This window comes from Hippoglossus stenolepis, chromosome 20 (assembly GCF_022539355.2).
Source record: "Hippoglossus stenolepis isolate QCI-W04-F060 chromosome 20, HSTE1.2, whole genome shotgun sequence".
Taxonomy (NCBI): Eukaryota; Metazoa; Chordata; class Actinopteri; order Pleuronectiformes; family Pleuronectidae; genus Hippoglossus; species Hippoglossus stenolepis.
The window spans coordinates 13,338,046-13,357,636 of NC_061502.1; the positions used below are offsets into that span (position 1 = coordinate 13,338,046).

At 40.7% G+C, this 19,591-nt stretch overlaps 1 protein-coding gene across 2 annotated transcripts; it reads left to right on the plus strand.

Annotated features, from left to right (window-relative positions):
* Positions 1-599: 599 nt before the first annotated feature.
* epm2a (EPM2A glucan phosphatase, laforin) lies at positions 600-8,950 on the plus strand. 2 transcript variants are annotated; one of them, XM_035143883.2, is made up of 4 exons: positions 600-1,039; positions 2,184-2,358; positions 5,927-6,171; positions 6,266-8,950. In XM_035143883.2, exons 1-4 carry the CDS (start codon positions 703-705, stop codon positions 6,547-6,549), a joined length of 1,041 nt encoding a protein of 346 aa, XP_034999774.2. In that variant the 5' UTR covers positions 600-702; the 3' UTR covers positions 6,550-8,950. The 2 variants fall into 2 exon arrangements, with proteins under 2 accessions (XP_034999774.2, XP_034999775.1); XM_035143884.2 differs by having other exon boundaries at positions 602-949.
* The last annotated feature ends 10,641 nt before the right edge of the window (positions 8,951-19,591 follow it).

The window sequence follows — 19,591 nt, forward strand, 5'->3', positions numbered from 1 at the left end:
CATATTTGCAACCTCCCTTTAGTTTTATAACATTATGAGTAATTTATCAATTCATGTCCATCAGAAGTAAAGTGCATGACTGATGCACATGTTGAAACCATTATGTTAGGGTTCTTTATGATAAATACATCTCGACAGAGATGCATCAGACATTTTGGGAAGGTGGGGACAATTTGGGGGAAGTGATGACATATTGGGGAAAGTGAAGACATGTTGAGGAATGTGAAGGCATGTTTGGAAAAGTGAAGACTTTTTTATGAAAGTGAGGACATGTTGGGGAAAGTGTAGACATTCTGGGGAGCAAGGGACACTTTGGGGAAAGGGGGGACAAATTGGGGAAAGTTAGGAAACATTGGGAAAGTAAAGACATGTTGGGTAAAGTGAAGACATGTTGGGCAAAGTGACAACATGTTGTGGAAAGTGAAGACATGTTGGGGAAGAGGACATTTTGGATAAAGTGAGGACATGTGTTAAGTGAGGGCATTTTGGGAACGTGAGGACATTTTGGTTAGGATAAGGGGCTCGGAAATTCATTATACCAATCTGTGTCCTCACTAAGATAGAACTACAAACTTGTGTGTGTGTGTGTGTGTGTTATATTTAGGCGACACCAAACACTATCGACTCCACTGAATACTAACCGCGCTATAATCTAACAGGGACTATAATAACCGTGCCGTGCCGTGTTAAACACCCGTGACCATGTTGTTCAGATTCGGGGTCATTCTCGCTCCGGACAGTGCGGACGTGCAGCTCTTGGTCCTGGGCTCTCGTGAGGAGATGGGTCGGTGGGACCCGGACAGAGCGGTGCACATGAAGCCCGCACACGAGCTCCTGTCGCCGCATGAACCGAACCTGTGGCTCGGCGACGTGCAGCTGGAGGAGCCGGTGAAAGACGCGCTGTGGTTCAAGTTCTTGCAAAGAACCAGAGGCTGTTACATCTGGGAAGGTAACACAGCAGCACTGAGCCCCTGTGAGGATGTTCACGCTCAAAGCTGCGATTCACGAGAAAAGCACCAAAACAACTCCGCCATGTTTGGTTTGTACTGTGTAATGTGCGCCTGTCGCCTCATGATGGCGGTACAGCGACACTTGTAATTCAGCAACCTGGCTCTTTGACTTCACTGCACATCTACTTTTAAATATCAGTGGAGTTTTGTAGTAAAAGTAACTGTTCGATGTATCAAATATTTCATTGCATGTAATAAAGTCTACATGCAAAATTTGAAATGTATTATTCTGCAAATATTACTAAATTATTATTGATATTATAGAGGAAATTAAATCTAGACACTGCTGTACAAACAAAGTTGCAGTGCAGGAAGAAATGTGGTGAGAGATATGTGATACTGTATATACTCTGCTCACTGTGTTTATATTATTTATATTCTATTTATGTTTTTATATTTCACTGCATTTATATTGCATGTCACTTTGACAGGTGTCTGTTTTTGCTGGTGCAACACAGCACGTTTCCTAGTAAAATAACAAATAAACTATTATCTCATCGTATGTTAAATATAATAGGAATAGAAAAAGAATCCTCATATATAAAAGAGATTTAAAAAAACACGTCGTACAGATGTTTTCTATGGATGAATAATATGTCGGTGCAATAAACTAAATACAATATTGAGTAGAACTATGACCTACTTGTGCAACATGTGTAGTTAGTAATGACTTAATGAGCATGTTTAGACTATGATGTTATTTATATTATATTACTGGATCATTATTGTTATTGATTTTAGACACCTTTACAAGAATTTAATGCTGGTGCATTTTGGTGGAGGTTGGTTGTGTATAACACTGCAACATATTTTTTAATCTGATTATATATTTTCTGTTTAATAAGTAAATGCTCTGTATTTGTATCCATAGTAACTAGATAAGTTACTTGTTACTGTACCTGCTTGATGAATATGGAGGATTTAAGTGTACAATATTTCACAACTATCTTTTTTGGAGTTAAAGCTTCAAGTTTAAGAAACATTTTGTCCGTCTGTTCCTGATGCTACAAAGATGCTTTTCCTATTTAATGCAAAACAACACATTGTATTTTGTCCCTTACAGAAAAACATAGGTGACATGAGACTGTATTTGTTCAGAAGAGACATCTTTTAAACAAGAAACATCCTTATTTGGTCACTAACTTACACAAGTGCTGTCTTCTTTGTCACCAGGTAGCGGCCCCAGCCATGACAGGTTCTGTTCATATGATGAGAGGAACGTGGTGGACGGAGTGTACTGCCACCCGATTGGCCACTGGATAGAGGAAACTGGACACACAGACGAGATGAAACATACCACCCGCTTTTATTTGGGTGTGGCGGGTCAGGCGGCCATGCATTTCTCCAGGTAAAACTACAGAAACCCTCCCTGCATGAGCGTTAAAGAGGGCAGCATGGGTGCCAACTGCTGAGGTGTCATTTATCAGGATGTTTACCAGCCTTCAGGGTGTTTCGTTGTTGTTATTGAGCTTTATCTCTGATTTTGTCAAGGGAGTCAATCAAGTATTATACCAGAGACAATGCACTGACAGACTTTGATGATATATTTATGTTTTCACAGTCCATGATCTGGATTGTTGAATGCTGCACAGCTTCTGTACCTGTATCTCATTCTTTCATCTGGATATATCATAGATTTAACAACCATGATATCATTTTTGTATTATTGGGGATTAGAGGTGTTAATAGATTGATTCCCCGATGAAAAAAAGACCTAAAATTCCAATGGTACTTAGTAGAGCGCATACGTCCGACATGACCCAACAGTCCCCTTATGAATCCACATTTCAATTCACTAGATCCAGATTTTTATTTTGATCTGCACCAAATTTCACGCACACCTAACATGTCTGATTTTCCTTATCCAGATCCATGAATTATTCTTTGAGAAGTAAACAAAAATGTTGAAAAACACCCAATATTACAATGTTAAGTGAAAAACAAGCATTCCTGGATCTGCACCAAAGTTAAATGGGTTCTTCGCTTAACCATACCACATCTTTCCAGCAAGTTCCATGGTTACCTGTCCAGTAGTTCTTGTGTATTCCCACTTACAAACAAACAAACAAACAAACAACCAGACAGGGGTGAAAACAGGTACAAATTACAAAAGTGTAAAATAACCTTGTGGTCTGTAGCAAATACAAACAAACACCCAAAGAAATTTGATAGTTGTTGAAAGTTTTTTGCCTTGCTGATGTGAGATCTGATACCAAAGTTAAGAATAACAAAAGTTAATCTGGTCCCCTGGGGGCCATGCAGTGAATGTATCCATGCTGGAAGTGTGAGGATTAAATCAGCTCCTCTACCCTCATCTTTTTTTTACAGTTTCCACACATAACTGATCTTCTATAGTAAGGATCTTGTGTTAATATGTGTCCTTAGAGAAAGCTTGAATTAAACTTCATTCAGATATTAAATCTGTCCCAGCAAATACTTCTGTTGTACTTCAGTGTGCTGCAAAGAGCACAGGGCAGTCATGTTGTGCTTTTAGGGAACAGACACCATAACTCTGACCAAGATCAGATTAGATTTGCTACATCACTTACTGCTTTCAAATCAATTCTTAAAAATGAGCTTTCATCAACAGGTGAATTACAAATATTAAGAATTTATTTTTACGCCTCTGTGAAGCCCTTTGTAACTGTTAAAAAGTGCTATACAAATACAGCTTTACCTTTTTGTTGCAGGGCAGGCAATGCCCTCTGTTCGCTCCCTTGTTTTTTAACCTTGCTCTCTGCCATTTAGTTCTAATCACTGTCTGTCACATTGAAAACGATCGCTCTTTAAATAAGTCGACCACGAGCAGTGAGATTATTAACTCATCCAGCTTGTTGGCCATGTCAGTGGAGAGGGCAGGTATGGTAATCAGAAAATTCATTTTTATTTTCAAGGCAACTCATTCAGTAACTGTCTCTTTTAGTATAGGTGACTGATAGTTAAACAATCTTTGTCTTCTTTGTAGTCCTTGTTTTTTTTTTTATCTGACAGGTCTATTAGACAGTAAGTCGTTTGTCAGCTCATAACATCTCAATGACTTTGACTCTATTCAGCCATTTACAGCTTCCACCTTGAAGAGTTGCATTAATCCTCAGTTACTAAGTCAAAATAAAGCTAAACTTTTCATAATATTTACAGTTTTTCACTTTTCACTTTTATCAGATAGTGTTTCATCATTTTAACAGTGCAGAGGATTCATGTTTACATTCGTGGAATTAAATCTGTAATTTAGGAAAATAAATGGTCATATACTCAACCAGGGCCGTTGCAACAGGTTAGGCAAATCAGACAATTTCCTGGAGCTGAAAGGGACCCCCTGAAAATGGCTGATTACATTAATCCACAGCAATGAGAATTTTGTGACAACCCCCTTAATTTCCATGATTGGTTACGTACAGTGAACTATAATGACACCATGGTCAGAGATCCCCTAACGAGGCCCTGTGCCACTAGCTTGCTGCCACAGGCTTCGTAGTCTTAGAGGTTTGGTTGATGACGAGAATGTCTAAATGTGTGTTTGTGCTTCATATAGTGGTGTGTATGAACAGTATTCACTTTGTGACAATAATCGTTTGAAGATTAAAAGACCGCAATTTCAGGGGGTTCATTTTGGTTCAATGTCGGCCCCTCAGGTTGAGGAACCCCCAAAAGTCCCCTCGAAACCTCAAAACATCCAGCATGCAATGGCTCCACCTACCCCATGCACGCCTTCCTTTCACAATGTCATACACAGAGAGCATCCCAGGTACAGCCCAAATTAACCCCAGACCCCTGAAGCAGTGAGCTAATAAAGTTGCATGGGAATAAACAGTGTTGGCTGCTGCCATCAGGTTCTAATTTGTGCCCCAAGACCTTACAAGGCTTATGTCAAGGACCCCTGTTCAGTAGGAAGCACTGTGCCCTTTTATCTGGCCTATAAATAGCTTTTTAAATGAGTCTCGCCAACCTTGCATCCGTGTTGCCCCGAGTATGATTCAGACTCACCTCTGTAGTAAATCATTATACGATTCAAAGGGAATTTAACTCAACTTTAATCTGGTGCCTCCTCTCTAATGTTCAAAGGAGAGAGGGCCTCAGAGTTATGCAGCCTTTTTTTAAAACTGAACAAGTGGCATATTTCAACAAACAGAGACCGAAGAGACATCATTTTCATTTAGATTAAGTTATGCAGTCATAAAATGACAACGTAAAACAAGAGACCTTGTTATTTGATTTTACTTTAATAGATTGAAATAGTGAAACTGTTATTTATACAAAGAAAAATATTAAAACAGCTTCTGCACAAGTCAGGGTTATACCTTTAGACATATTTAAACTCAGAGTAAGAAAAAAGGTATAATTCTTCAGTGGTGAGGAAAGAAGATTTGATTCATCTGAATGCTGTTTTGAAGGTATTTTTAGGTTTAAAACACACACACACAGATCATCTGGTAACAAGTCCAGACCACAGGCTCTCACTGCAGTGTGACTCTGAAACATCACAGATTAACAGCCGTCGTTTCATCATTTTATGTGTCACCTCCTCTGGCTGTTGACTTTGTGCATGCTAATGAGCGCTAAATGGAGTCTGCCACCGACCACAGTGGTCAGGAAGAAGATTAGAGGGACAGGAGGTCAATAAAACCTCATTGCTCTGAGGGAGGAAGGTAGGATAGAAGAGAGAGGTGAGACATTTTGAGACTGATTGGAGACCTGCTTAAACTAGTTGATCAGCTTAAATGCAAGATCGGGATTCAAGAGATTCAGATTCACTTTACTGTCAGTCAGAACAAGAACAAGACAAGTGCACAGTAGAATTAAATAACATTGCATCCAGCTCAAATCTAAAGGAAGTGGAGACGCAACATCTCTCTTTTTATACAGTCTATAAAACATACACGTAAATGATTGATGCATACGTGTTTATTTGTCCGCAGGGTGCTTCCACGTGTTTGGCTTGGCAGCTGCCCTCGACAGGTAGAGCATGTGACGATTAAGATGAAGCATGACTTGGGCATCACTGCGGTGATGAACTTCCAGACTGAGGGCGACGTGGTGAACAACTCCTACGACTGCAGACGCAACCCTGGGGAAGCGATGACGCCGGACACCATGATGCATTTGTACAAAGACTGTGGCATGGTGTACCTGTGGATGCCCACACCTGACATGAGCACGGAGGGTAAGTTACAAGAGGTCTTTCCGTGGGATATATTGAGATATAATTACCAGCCTTCTCCTTTACACGTATTGTACGTTACTCTCTTCTTGTGCAGGTCGTATCAGGATGCTTCCCCAGGCGGTATTCCTGCTTAAAGGTCTCTTGGAGAATGGCCACACCGTCTATGTTCACTGTAACGCTGGAGTGGGCAGGTCGACGGCTGCCGTGTGTGGCCTGCTCATGTACGTCCTCGGCTGGAGCCTGAGGAAGGTGCAATACTTTGTCGCAGTCAGGAGGCCGGTGGTGTACATCGATGAGGAGGCTTTGGTCCAGGCTCAGGCAGAATTCATCCAGAAGTTTGGACAACTGAGGCCCTCCCTCTCTTACCTGGAGCCATGAGAGTTTAGAGTCTTTGCACTGAAGTTTTCACATTTAAAAAAGACTGGAACTAAAACAAGAAAGACTTCAGCCGTTTTAGTAATAATCAACGAAGAGCGTTGACATTTTGAAAAGGCGACTTCTACTTTAAGTGTTGAACAGCAATGATTGAGTGGGACACACTGCAAAACAAACCAAATATCAATACACTAAAACAAAACCAGATGTCTCCCTTTCCACAGTTATTCTCTATATTTCACAATTCTGTACCAAAAATCAGTTTTAATCTCATCGGGAAATTATTTTGGAGAGAAGTCTTGATGCTGCCTGAAAATGGCAGCCCCTTGCCAAAGCAACAAATCAATTCTCCAATGACAATGCCTCTCCATATCTGTCAAGCAGGTATTCTGTTCCCAGACATCGAAGAACACAGCTCCGCCCCGTCTTTCTCGGAGAGCCTGATCGCATTTCATCTTTATTTATTTATCCGACAGATGCTATTCCGACCCTTCTCCTAAATAACAAAAAACAACATCCCTGCCAGACCATTTTAATGCATACATAATAAAGCATTATCGGAATACTGTTCTTCTGCCTTGACTCATAATGAGGATCCATTGCTTTTTCTTTTTTAAGATGCAGTGTTTTTGTTACCTTTCCCTGATTTAAGAAAGTTGGTGGATTAGAGAGGAGGGAAGATTCTTCTCCTCGAGCGTGTCTTACAGCCTCTCATTACTTTTCAGTGAGTACCTGCGGAAGACAGCAACTTAAAAGAGCGTCAGTGGGGACGGGTGGGTGGATTGAGCCATGCAAAAAAAAAGAAGCAAAGTTGTGGATTTCCAAACGCTCTAAAAATATGCATAAAATCCAGATTTGAAATGAGTGACATGCTTTTCCTTTTTGAAGAAGAAGCAGAATGTGTAGAGGTTTGAAAACAAATGCGTCTATACCTTACTATGTGTGTGTGGCTGCTGGTGTTTTTTCGCCGGATTGATGCAAATGTAATTGGAAAACATGTTGCTTTTATTCCACTGGGTTGTTGTCAGTGACTGATGTTATAAAGTATCTGTAGTCCACATGATTTCCAGGATCTGTCAATCACCTCTGCCTGTTCCCCGAGATCCTTGCATTTAAATTGGAGAAGGTATTAGAAAGCATTTGCAACTGTCACAGAAGACAGATTTATATAGTGCAGTGTTCCACACTTATACACTTCCATCTCTACCACAATGTGTCATGCACGTACTTGTGTTGTTTCCCAAATGTTTTGTCCCTGCAGGCCTCGGACTAGTACTTATTACCTATATTTCTGTATCTATATGCATTCATTTTGCTGATTTGAAGCATCACAGAGGCAATCTTTAAAATTGTGTCTGTAGTTTTCTTATTCTCTCTGACTGAAACAAAACTATTATGAAATAAAATAATCAGAGGGGCACAGTAATAATATATTTCCAATAATTCGGACTGTATCAGGATATATTGCTTCTGTCATTCATTCAAAGGTTGACAAATACCTCAGTTTATATCCAAGATCTGCACGCATGTAGCTGATTGACCAACATAATAAGAAGATGAACTATACACACCAGATTATAGTACCTTTACTACAACAATGTTAAAGATTACTTTATTCTTGTGTTGGTCCACAGAATGCAGATCTGAATTTAACTTCACACACTGAAATGTTCAAATCCTTTTTAATTTACAGTAAACTAAATATTAGGGCGCCACACAGAAGTGAGATTAAAATAATAACAATTGATGAACTGATTTCAGCCATTAAGCTGCTTGAATCATGTTGGGATGTTTATCAAAAGGAATCTTGAATTCTTGCTGTGCAGTTACTGCCACAGGTTGGTGGCGGTGTTTTCTAATCAAACCTAAATGTATGTGTGTATTTAACAGGCAGAAATCAGGACTTTTTTGTTTATGCTGTTATTTGTCCTCAGTGCAACTTTACTGGTCACTCAGTTTTACATTTCCAAAATGCCTCCTCCTCCCTCAGGTTCCCCCGACTATTTAAGCTGTCTCCCTCTGTGTGTGACTCACTGTGCATTGCTGCCAAACAAACTCAGCTTAATTAAAGCACATAAACATGCACAGTTAAACTCAGATTGCAAAAGCAATGTCCACATACTTATAGAAAGGGATAAAAGAAGCTGAGTAATGTTCATATGTGAACAATGATTTGCACAAATAGAAAGTTGCTCCTTAGTTAAAAACTATCACAAACTTCTGATTTTGTCATATTGTGAAGTTGGTGTCTAAATTCAATCCAGTGGAACACAGGCACACAAACACTATACAGATACCTGACAAACACAGTCAAACTATACATTAAATCACTCTGTATTGCCTCATTTCATCCAACCAGAGCGGTTATCTGAAACAAGACTCATTAAAAGCCTCATTGAATGTTCTTCTGCTTACTTTGCATATCTGTGAGATGGATGAGCAGAGCATTTTAAAGTCAATAAGACTCAAAGAAGACCAGGTTTGTGTACTTCCTGTATTACTTCATGGGCAGTCAGTAAGCTTTGAAGCGTGAATTGCATTTTGTCCACTGAGCCTTTTGTTTTCATGATACTTTGAACATGAACTTTGCCCCTTTGCAAACACTTACTATTCGTCTTCCCCGCAGTTCTATTAGCTTGACCAGTCTGCGCTATAGCCATTCATTCATCATAGAGAGAGAGGGTAAGCGCTTTACATAGAAAGAGCCTCCAATGATTTATATGCATCACCTCAGTCAGGACACCATCGGCCAATTAACTTAATAGATTCCAGGTTCAGTCAAATGATTTGCATTGTCTGGGCTCTCTATATGTACTTAAGAAAAAAATCCAACAATGAAGACACTGCACTTGACTTTGCTCGCAGGCAAAACACCCAGTCAGGTAAATTACTGACTATAGCTCCAGATTCACAGAGAGGTATTCCTCCACGCATGTTTTGGCAGGTGCACCAGCCGCCCATCATTGAAGGTCAAGAACATCTGACTGCGAGGCATTCAGCGCAAAATGAACAGTGAACAGAGTGATATCAGGCAGTTGGAAAATATAGTTAAAAAAATCTGGGAGGCTCCAGGGTAACATTGTTGAATAATAGATAAATCTGAAATTGCAATATATAGATAGACTCACTGCATGAGACGGTGCCGTGCCAAAATATGGCATGTGTTCGTCGAGATAAAGAACCACACAAGATTTGACGGACGTGAATTCTGTATCGTCTCTGACGGCGGTTAAGTCTGGAGAATGGTCAGCATTTTCCAAAAAGCTGGACTTGTTGGCACACGCTGACAGTTCTCTGCATTTCACCTCCACTTAAACTGTGGAAAGAATTATATCTAGATGGAAGGCCCATTTTTTATGCAACAAAGATACAGCGAAGTTTGTTATCATTAGGGTTGGGTATAGTTTGGGCTTTTTCCGATAGCGATGCTAAAAACTTAATTATACAGCAAAACTCTTACGATTTTACATAACAAAATCCCACAATAAATAAAACTTAACCCAACAACAATAATTGATTTCAAATGTATCCAGGTTCCCCCGCCCTTAGTTATTGCCTGGACATTTGCTGCATGTCCCGGCGTCAGAATCCTTTCACGTGAAACACAGCCACACTTTTGACCATTCGGCTTTAGGCATTTTGTTGTTGTGTTAAGTTTGAGGTAGCTACTAGCTAACTGTAGGCTAACGTTACGTGCTGTCAGAGCCATGTAGAGTGTGAGAGCTACACCTAATGTTAACTAGGGAGGTGCAGTGATGTTTATGTTGCCTGGAAGCAGAGCAAATATTTCAGTTCATTGCTCAGGTAGCGAAATCTGCAATAGGCACCGGTGCCCAAACCTGCTTATGACATACCTGAATCAAATGTCTTGCAGTTCTCCATCCCAACTTTCAAGCATTCTGCAGTTGCACGAGCTGTGAAGTTGATTTATACAGGTTGGAAAGTGGTAAGTGAAGGAGATGGAGCCATCAAAACATCCACCAGAGCCAATTGGAGGGATTATCCAAGCAGCAAACATCCGCTGAACTGAACTTTAATGCATTATTTGCAGCCTGAGTCATTCCACAAGGAGCTGGTGGCAGTGCCCAACTGATATTCAATAATATCCGGCCTTTGTCTCCGGGGAACCATAACAATGACTGGGCTGATATATGCAGGCTCGACATTTTTGTGTGAATGCAATCTGAAAATCATTTATTGCTGCAACACATAGACCATGCACCCAATTAATTTCCAAATCAGTTGGTGAGCCTCTGCCTGTTCTTTTCTTTGCCTGTACCCTGAGTGCACTTTTGGTTTTATTAAGAACATTACTGAGATTTTGAATTATTCATTTCCTGGTTGTTGTTTTTTTGCAGATACAAAACTGCAAATCTCTGTTTTGCAGAAGCGGAGTATTCGGTTTGTTGCAATCTACCAATTTATATACTTTTAAATAAGGACATTTTATATAACTGACACTATAAAAGACTACTGACTAATAATCCCTAAATTGAAATGTGGAACTAAAACCATCCTGATCAAATGTAAAACATTTAACCCTGGTTCGGATTTTCAGTTGTGAAAAGGCTCTTACAGTGGTATCATCGATGAATGATCGACTATAGATCTTAATGTTGCTAATAAACCTAACCAATAATTAATTTATTCATAAGTTTGCGTGAGTAGTGTCTTCGAGATTTCTTAATCAACGTCAAAAATGTTCTCCATGGATGAATTGAATTGTTGTATTTACAATTATTTTTCTTAAATCTTCCTGTTTCAGTTGTTGAAGGTTTTGCTTATCTAGAAACGAGTGTGGGAGTTTTGACGCATCTTAATCAAGCGCAGATCACTTATGCTCTCAGTACGTGCATGTCTGATGTTATTCAAGTTAATGACACCAGGCTGCAATGAAATTGTTAATTTCCCGACATGAGATAATTGCTGCTGGTTGTGATGATTGCCTCAATTGAAGATACTCGAGCACTTCAGTCAATTTCAGCGCAGTGCTGTTCATCACGAGAAAAGGACGAGTGGTACGGCGGATGGGGCGAAAAATGAGAAATGGACTAAGCAAGTCATTTGCTTTGACAAGACCCCACTAGAGTCTATCACCCGGCGACTGTACTGACCGGCTTCCCGTGAAATCCATCTCTTGCTGTCAATACCTTTGTTGTTACCTCCATCTTCTACATCGCCGCTGCCATTGATCAGTGTCAGCGGGACAGATTCTGATACGAACCAGTGGGAGGGGGCGACGTGTCACTGGATAAAGCATGACAGTTAAAGGATTGCGCGTTGTGCACCAGGCCTGATTTCAACTGTGGTGTCTTTATCTGTACTCTGTCATGACATTTTACTGTAATATATAAAATTCTGCAGGTCTATATGGACAGAATGTCATGATTCATGTTGGGCGCAGACTGACGACACCTCACAGGGAGACGCTGGGGTCAATGACCTTGGAAAATAGAGATATATCCCAAATCAATAAATTCCATCTGCTACCTGGAGCTCTGTTCTGGGTCCATGCACACAGTCCTGACTGGACTCTGTATTTCACTCTCCCTCCTCATCTCATTCCTCACACAAGAAACTGGTTCACACAAAGGACAGAGGAAGCATATGACGAACTGCCATTCAACTGGTAAATTAAGGTCTGCCACTATGATTATAACCACTTTGATTTAATCTGGATTTGTTCACCGTAATAGTTTTTTGTCTGTAACTAACACTGCAAATAAAGATGGAAGATATGACAGCTCGCAAAAAGTGAAGCCAAAACATTTCAAATCGCCCCCTTGTGGCTGGCTGCAGTACAGCTCATGGAACCTGCCTCCTCCATGTTAGTGGATGAGCCATGGACCCAAACTAAAAAGTCAACAAAAGTATTTTTGTAGGCAGGACACATTTTTCGAAACGGTCTTTAGCAGTACATTAAAACCAATGCAGTGATAAATAAATGATATAATCGGTTGTCAAATTGAGCAGCTTTTAATTTGTTAAACCAACATCATACCTGGATAGTTTTTTTTGTATTCCAATCAAGCTAAAAGGGTTTTGATTGGAATATAAATCAAAATCTGGACCCCTGAAGCTATATTTGGCAAAATGAGTTATACTGAAAGCTCTTTGTGTGCGAGGAGGAAAGATGCTGCACTTTTCTTTTCAATGCTAAAATGCAGATTTACTACATCATAAATCAGAGTCTCAGATGAACTAAAATAGTATCGTTAAATCTTTATTGATGGTAAAATTCAAAACAGTTTCTCTCTGATCCTGAAGGTGGATAAGCCCGTTTGACAATTTGACAAAACAAATCACTCAGACGTCTGCGCTCCTCCAATCTTATCTGATGCTTTTCTTTCCTTTCAGTTAAATTTAGCAAATCGTCTCCTGATCCCCTAATACATCATATGATTGTGCAGTAAACCACAGCAGCGACATAGTTTAGTCTGTTTGTGTTCATATCTGTCATCCAGCTTGAGCTAAACCGGAGCGGACAGGTACACGTCACTTTGTGGAAGGGGCTCGTTTGAAAACGTTTTTAGCGCGTAATTAAGTTGGCTAGCCTAAAGAGAAAGAGAGGAGAGAGTGTGTGGCCATGCATGACAAGTGGGGCGGCCTCCCCAGTTTCTTTCCCCCTGTCTGAGTGTGTGATGCCAGATGCCAGGGCTGACAGCTCAGTTAACATGGTAATCAAGAGATCAATGAGCACTAAATGATCCAATAAAAGACAGGTCTATCATTTTTAGCATGATTCTGCAGGGAACATGTGATCAGTGGTTTGAACGTGAATTTTAGTTATAAGTATCGTCATCTGTATGATAATGGAAACACCTCTGCATAAAGACAAATTCAGCTTTTACATTACGAATCCTCATCAGAATGATTGAACTTGCTTATTTCCAGAACAATATGATCATTACCTTTGATTTCAGGCACAACTCTATTAACTCTGGAATAAAATCTGCCTAATCTCTGTGCACACATCTGACATTTTATCTGTGAGAGTTTACAGAGTTTTCCCAGGTGACAGCTCTGAGGAAACTAGGTCTAAAATGCCTGTATACAATGACTAGTCCAACATGGCCGTTCTAATGCCCTCTGTAGAGCCGCGTTGCCGATCTGAGGCTGATCAGAGCACAATTATCTGAGCCAATGAACATGTAGTGTGGAGGGGTTTAGATGTATAATCTTAATGTCACCGACTGAATTTCAAATCGCAAATATCAAACATTCGATGACTCACGTAGTATGAAAGGAACAGCGATTAGGTGAGTGAGCCGAGACGCCCAACAGCCAATGAGAGTGAGCTGTCAACTGAAACTGCCGATAGCGTAAATAAGATGTTTCTCTCCCATGTCAATTGGAATCAGTATGAGTGGTGTTTCTCAGTGCAAAACATTGTGACACCAGCTGTCCGCCTCCATGTTTACTTTATTTTTTTAATCACATTTGATCGCGCAACTTTTTGTGAGTTCCGAAGTGTGCAGCAGACCTAATCCCATCTGATGCACTTGCTCGAGTTGTCCCCGATCACAGCGTCACAGACACCCAGCAGGCCACTAGGGGCAGCAGGGTGACCTGACGTGGGCTGACAGGGGACAGAGCGTGACTATAACCTGCTTCGTCACCCTCGCACCATTTGACATGGAGTCGCTGCCAGAACGGATAACATTTACAACAGAGCGGCTCAGACGGCGACCGCACACAAGCGGCCGCTGAGCTCCACGGCACTGAATATATTCACAGCCTGTGCTCACAGGAAGAACATGGTGGTGAAACAGCCTCGGCTAAATTAGTCTAATTATTTAAAGAAGGTCTCTGAACTGACCGGACCATCAAGGGGACATTAGTTAGAAACATTTTTATGCTAATTATATTACACATAGTTTGGGGTATTCACTGTGCTGAAAATTGATGATGCTCATCTTATCATTCACATGGTTTTAGGGGGGGGGAAACCAGATAATGACTCACTCAACACAATGGGAAGCAAATTTAGATTACCCACCAGCTAATTGACATCTTTGGACCTAATGTGATTTGCTCCATTTCAGCCTAATACCACAGTGTCTGATGAACTGAATTGGAAATGGGGTAATTTCTCCGTACGTGTTTGACGACAACAACACCCTTCACAGGAAGCCAAAATTGCCCGATGGAGCTTTTTCTCTCCCTTGATCGAAGCCTTTCTCTTCTGCTTGTTTAGCAGAGCCGGGCCTGAAAGGAGGAAAGAGCCCGGCCGCTGTCGATACCATTAAAAGTTTATTCGGGGTGTTTATTGTGTCTGTGGATGATGAATCCGAGCATCATCAACAGGACGGTGCCGCATGTGTGTATAGGAATGAGGAGACATATGGTCGCCTGTACCCGGGACCACCAGACTCATAAATCACTAGTGACAGCAGATAATGAATGCCAGCCTATCAGAGAAGATTGGTTTGCTCATCTCTATATCTGCTCTGTGAAATGATGGCAGAATAAGAAAATTTGTGTCCAACATGAAATACATGCATTGATATTTACGAATAAATACATTCAGACGCAGATGAAAAAATTATTTAGCTACAGATTACGACATGTGGCCCCAAAACAATCCAGAAATAAACTCATTTGCTTGTTTTTTTCTTGTATTTAAATATAAGATGCTGCGAATTCTAATAAAAATACAAATATAAACATGGATTTTAGAGTTTTTTTGGACACTGTGCATTTGGCTCATTCCTGTCCAGAATTTCTATCTTCCCTTGATTATTGTTCCTCATCAGCACATCTGGACCCCACTGCCAGACAGATGGGAAGTAGATGAGGCCTGTCTTTAGTCTGGGGACTGAGCCAGGTGGTCCGTGCTTACTTCAGGATTATATTGGTAACATCAAGTCCCGGAAGGTGCTCAGTAGAGGTCTTTGGCAGAACCTTAGAGGCGTCAGTGTCTGGTTGTTGAGCCCAAATATGACTGCAAGGCCTCGGGATAATCGTCAAAGGCAAATTAGTCTTTCAAAGTGGACTATTATTCACTCCAAGTTGGCGTACTCTGTTCAGACAGCTGTATTAAAGGAGAATATGTTGGTGAAGCTCATAAAGTAGTTCATCAGAGTTTATCTTCACTGTCAAATCACTTACACCAAGTCAGACTAAGACGCCGCTAAAGTGACTTTGCAAATAAAGAAATTGGCACTGCTGGACTCCACCTATCGGTCTTTATCTTCAGAAATAAACCTCCATTCTATTCAATGTCAATCTTTCAACCTCACTATTCCAGTTATCTCCCTCTCTCATTCCTTCACTGTCTCACACACTCACACACACACACACACACACACACACACACACACACACACACACACACACACACACACACACACACACACACACACACACACACACACACACACACACACACACACACACACACACACACACACACACGAAATCCCCCCCTAAATTATCCTGCAACTCTGAGGGACTGTGAAACTGCCAAGCTGATGGGAGGGCAGAGGGGGATTGTGGGTAATTTCATGTCACATTTCCAGCAGACTGATGTTTCTTTGGACAGATAACAGCCTACAGCACACAATGACAGAAAAGTCACAGTGAACCCTCTCTTCAAAAAAACCTTTTACGAAATGGTTCTATATATTTTTTTATTTGGAAAGTATTTGCTATTTTTCCACATCTATAAATTTGCATAGGCAAATGAAAATAGCTTGTTTCTCTGAATGTTGACATTATTGGCTGCCATGTCTCATTGCCTCCGCGAATAATACGCTTCCATTACCGAGCGCAGAGCGTGGAAAACTTAGACGACACACCGATTCTCAGACTTGTTTCCATCCCATTAAAAGGGCAGAATGGAGTGAACCTCCATCAACCTCTGTGATGAAGTCAAACATGTGCACTCAATATTGTTCCACTTTTTCCAGGCAATCCACATTCACATTAATATTTCAGTGCACAGCTGGAGCAACACCAAGGTTTGGCCGAGCATGAATCATCAGAACAAAAGATGAACAACTGATTGGAAAAAGTTTTTGGATTTGATAAGGCTTACTTTCTAGAAAGATACTAATATAGTTTCCATTTTAACCCAATAAAACCAGAAACACCAACATATGCATTCCGTATATATCCTTATAGGACTGGGTGTGACGTCTGCATGTTTCTTAAAGCAGGTGAGGCGTAAGTTTTATATTATGCTGTCGTTTTTTAAGAAACGTGAACAATGAAATGCATCGAGATTAACTGTTTATGTCGAGATGGTGAAATGCATTCTGGGACAAGTATGTGTTTGTTTTTCTAGTCCAGACGATGGCTGAGGAGGAGAGCGAGGAGAGGGAGGAGGTGAAGATTGGCCCGATGTAACGTCATTACACTCTCATCAAGATCATTACATTTTTCAACCTGTGACAAAGACAAAAACATGTATTTAAAACCAACTGAGAGCTTGAAACTTTCACTGCAAATCATTGCATTGCAAAAGTTGATAAACCACAATGACCTCAAAATGTAAAATAAGTTGTAAATGTGCTTGTAAAAAGCTTTATTTAAAGAGCGCCTCAGGTCTTAACTGATTAAATAAATGTACTTTTAGAGTCTGGGAAACTGGTGACAACTGGCTGCATTTGTTCTCATTTGCAACAATTAAGTGTTGAAGTTAATTCTGCGCACCTCTGATTCTCTCTCCTGACGGACTCCTTCTCTTCCAACAAAGATGAACTCACCGCTGTATTTCGGCCAAACTAAACCTGTAAATACAGTAACACCACCGACGCCAGCTCATTTGAAATCAACTCTTCAACAAAGCAGGGAGCAGGAAGGATCCACAAAGGTCTGTAGTTGCAGCAGTGTTGTTCAGCGCTGGCAGAAACAGCAGCGGCATTAGAGGTAACGAGACCGAAAACTTCGGGCTAATTAAAAATAATGAGCTCCGTTTGTTGTCCCTCGTTCTCGTGACTGGTTCGAACCTTGTCCCAGTTTAACACAATATTATTTGAGATATGTAAAAAAAATAAAATTCTGTTTACCACCGAGATCCACCTGAATCACATTCACCTGCAGCTCCTTGACAGCAACCTGAGGAGAAAACACTAAGTATGTCAGGCTGAAAATAAGGAAGTGTCCAATACTATTCATCCCTTTCTGATTCAGATACCTGGAAAAACCTTTTTGTTATTGTTCTCCTAACCCTGTATGGATGTAATGAATGCTCTGGCTAACGCTCTTAAAACAGTACTTCCCAGTGGCAGTACAACACAACTGCTGATTTGGAGCAGTTAAAAGAGAGTGACCTCCGGTAAGAGGAAATTCCAGATAATTATTTTAAAGACGTGGCATCGGATCGGTACATAGATTTGTCATTTTCTGGTATCGGTATTAGAACATCTCTAGTGTTCACGCTTACTAATTGGCTTATTTGACCAATTCCAACACCATTTTCTTAAAAGTAAATTAAAGCTGTATGCAGACACTACAGACAAGTACTGAAAGGTTTAAACATTTTTGCTGACCTGCATCTGTGCCACAATGCTTCCTGCATTTCCACAGCCGATTATCACTGACTGTCAATCAGCTGCATATAAATGGGATTCGTAGAAAACAGGGTTACATCATTTCTGCCCTTTGGTCTCTGTACAAAACTTGATTATTTTTAGTTCACCTCCCTATTCACTCCTCTTCCTCATCTTATTTTCAGTCTTCTTTCTCTGCTCTGTTTGCAGGTTGCTCAGGTAAAATAGCGGTTTCTGATCTAATCTGGCTCCTCTGCTGCATCACAATGAACCTCATTCCCTATTCTATCACCCCCCGTTCCCTTTCACCCTCCGCCTTCACTTGTTCCTTTTTTTTTTTTAGAGCTTCTCTCTTTACATTTAAAGTCTCATCACTTTTTTTCCACTTGTACTTTCCCCATCAGCCACTTCTGGTATTGTTTTCCTCCATATTTTGTAGAAAAACAACTTATTCTATAATATTACAGGAATGTAAATATGCATTGTCCTGCTGAGAGAACACATCCTTTAAAAGCTGTAATTTCTAATCAAACAGATGATTTATAATGTTTTATTATTAAAAAAAGACTCAGGGCAGTGGGGGGGGGGGCTGACAACCCTGTCTCATCGTCTTGTGTCTGCTGTTAATTTAGTTTGGCATCTTCACGGGTAGGAAATGGGAAAATGTTTGGGGCTGTGCTTCAGTGGACACAGTAAATGGTGCATCGTCACACACAAGCAAGAGCAGTCAAACATTAACTTCCCCAGCCCTTCCTTCAAAACCCCAAATGTTATCCAACACACACACACTCACACACGTGATGTTGTCAGCACACGATATTCAAGTGTTTCACTTCGGCATGAAGGTCGTCATGGCAGGAATTCACAGTATCTCCTGCCAAAAAACAATCAGGAATGTTTTTTTCCTTGCTCGCTGGTGTGGAGGGCGAGAAAAAGATCGAGGTGGGCCAAAATCAATGGAGAATAAGAACTTGGTTCAATGCCTTCAAAACAGCGGCTTCACGTGCCAACCCCCATGTGAAAAACTCAAAGTTAAACGCAGAGGTCTTCAGTTTGCTTCCTTGCTTCCCCTATAAAGACTAAGCCTAAACACATCACACAGTGTGTTGAAATGTTGGATCAATTTGCATACATCCAGGTTTTTATGCCGTACTATTTGGAACTTTTGAGGCATAAAATAAAGCTTCCTCCCAACGCTCTTGTCTGTCAACGATTATTCTCCCTGTACATTTGCACACAACAGAATAAAACATCTACGGGCTTATTTTTTATTACGTATTCCATGCAGGAGTGAATTCTAACTGCCAGTGATGATGAAATCCAACTGGCTGCTCAGCATCTATCAATGCAAAGACTCCAGAGTATCATGTCGGGTGGGTTCGACTATGGAGGACCACTACGGCTCAAACTCACTCTTATTAACAGCCATCTCCTTTTTGCTACTTCAGGCTGCTCTGACATGTCCGCCACTTTGTGTGCCGGCTGCCCAAACTACTGCCCCAGTTTAAGAGCCGCCCTGTCAGCATGAGGACAGAAGCGGTTTAGCTGAA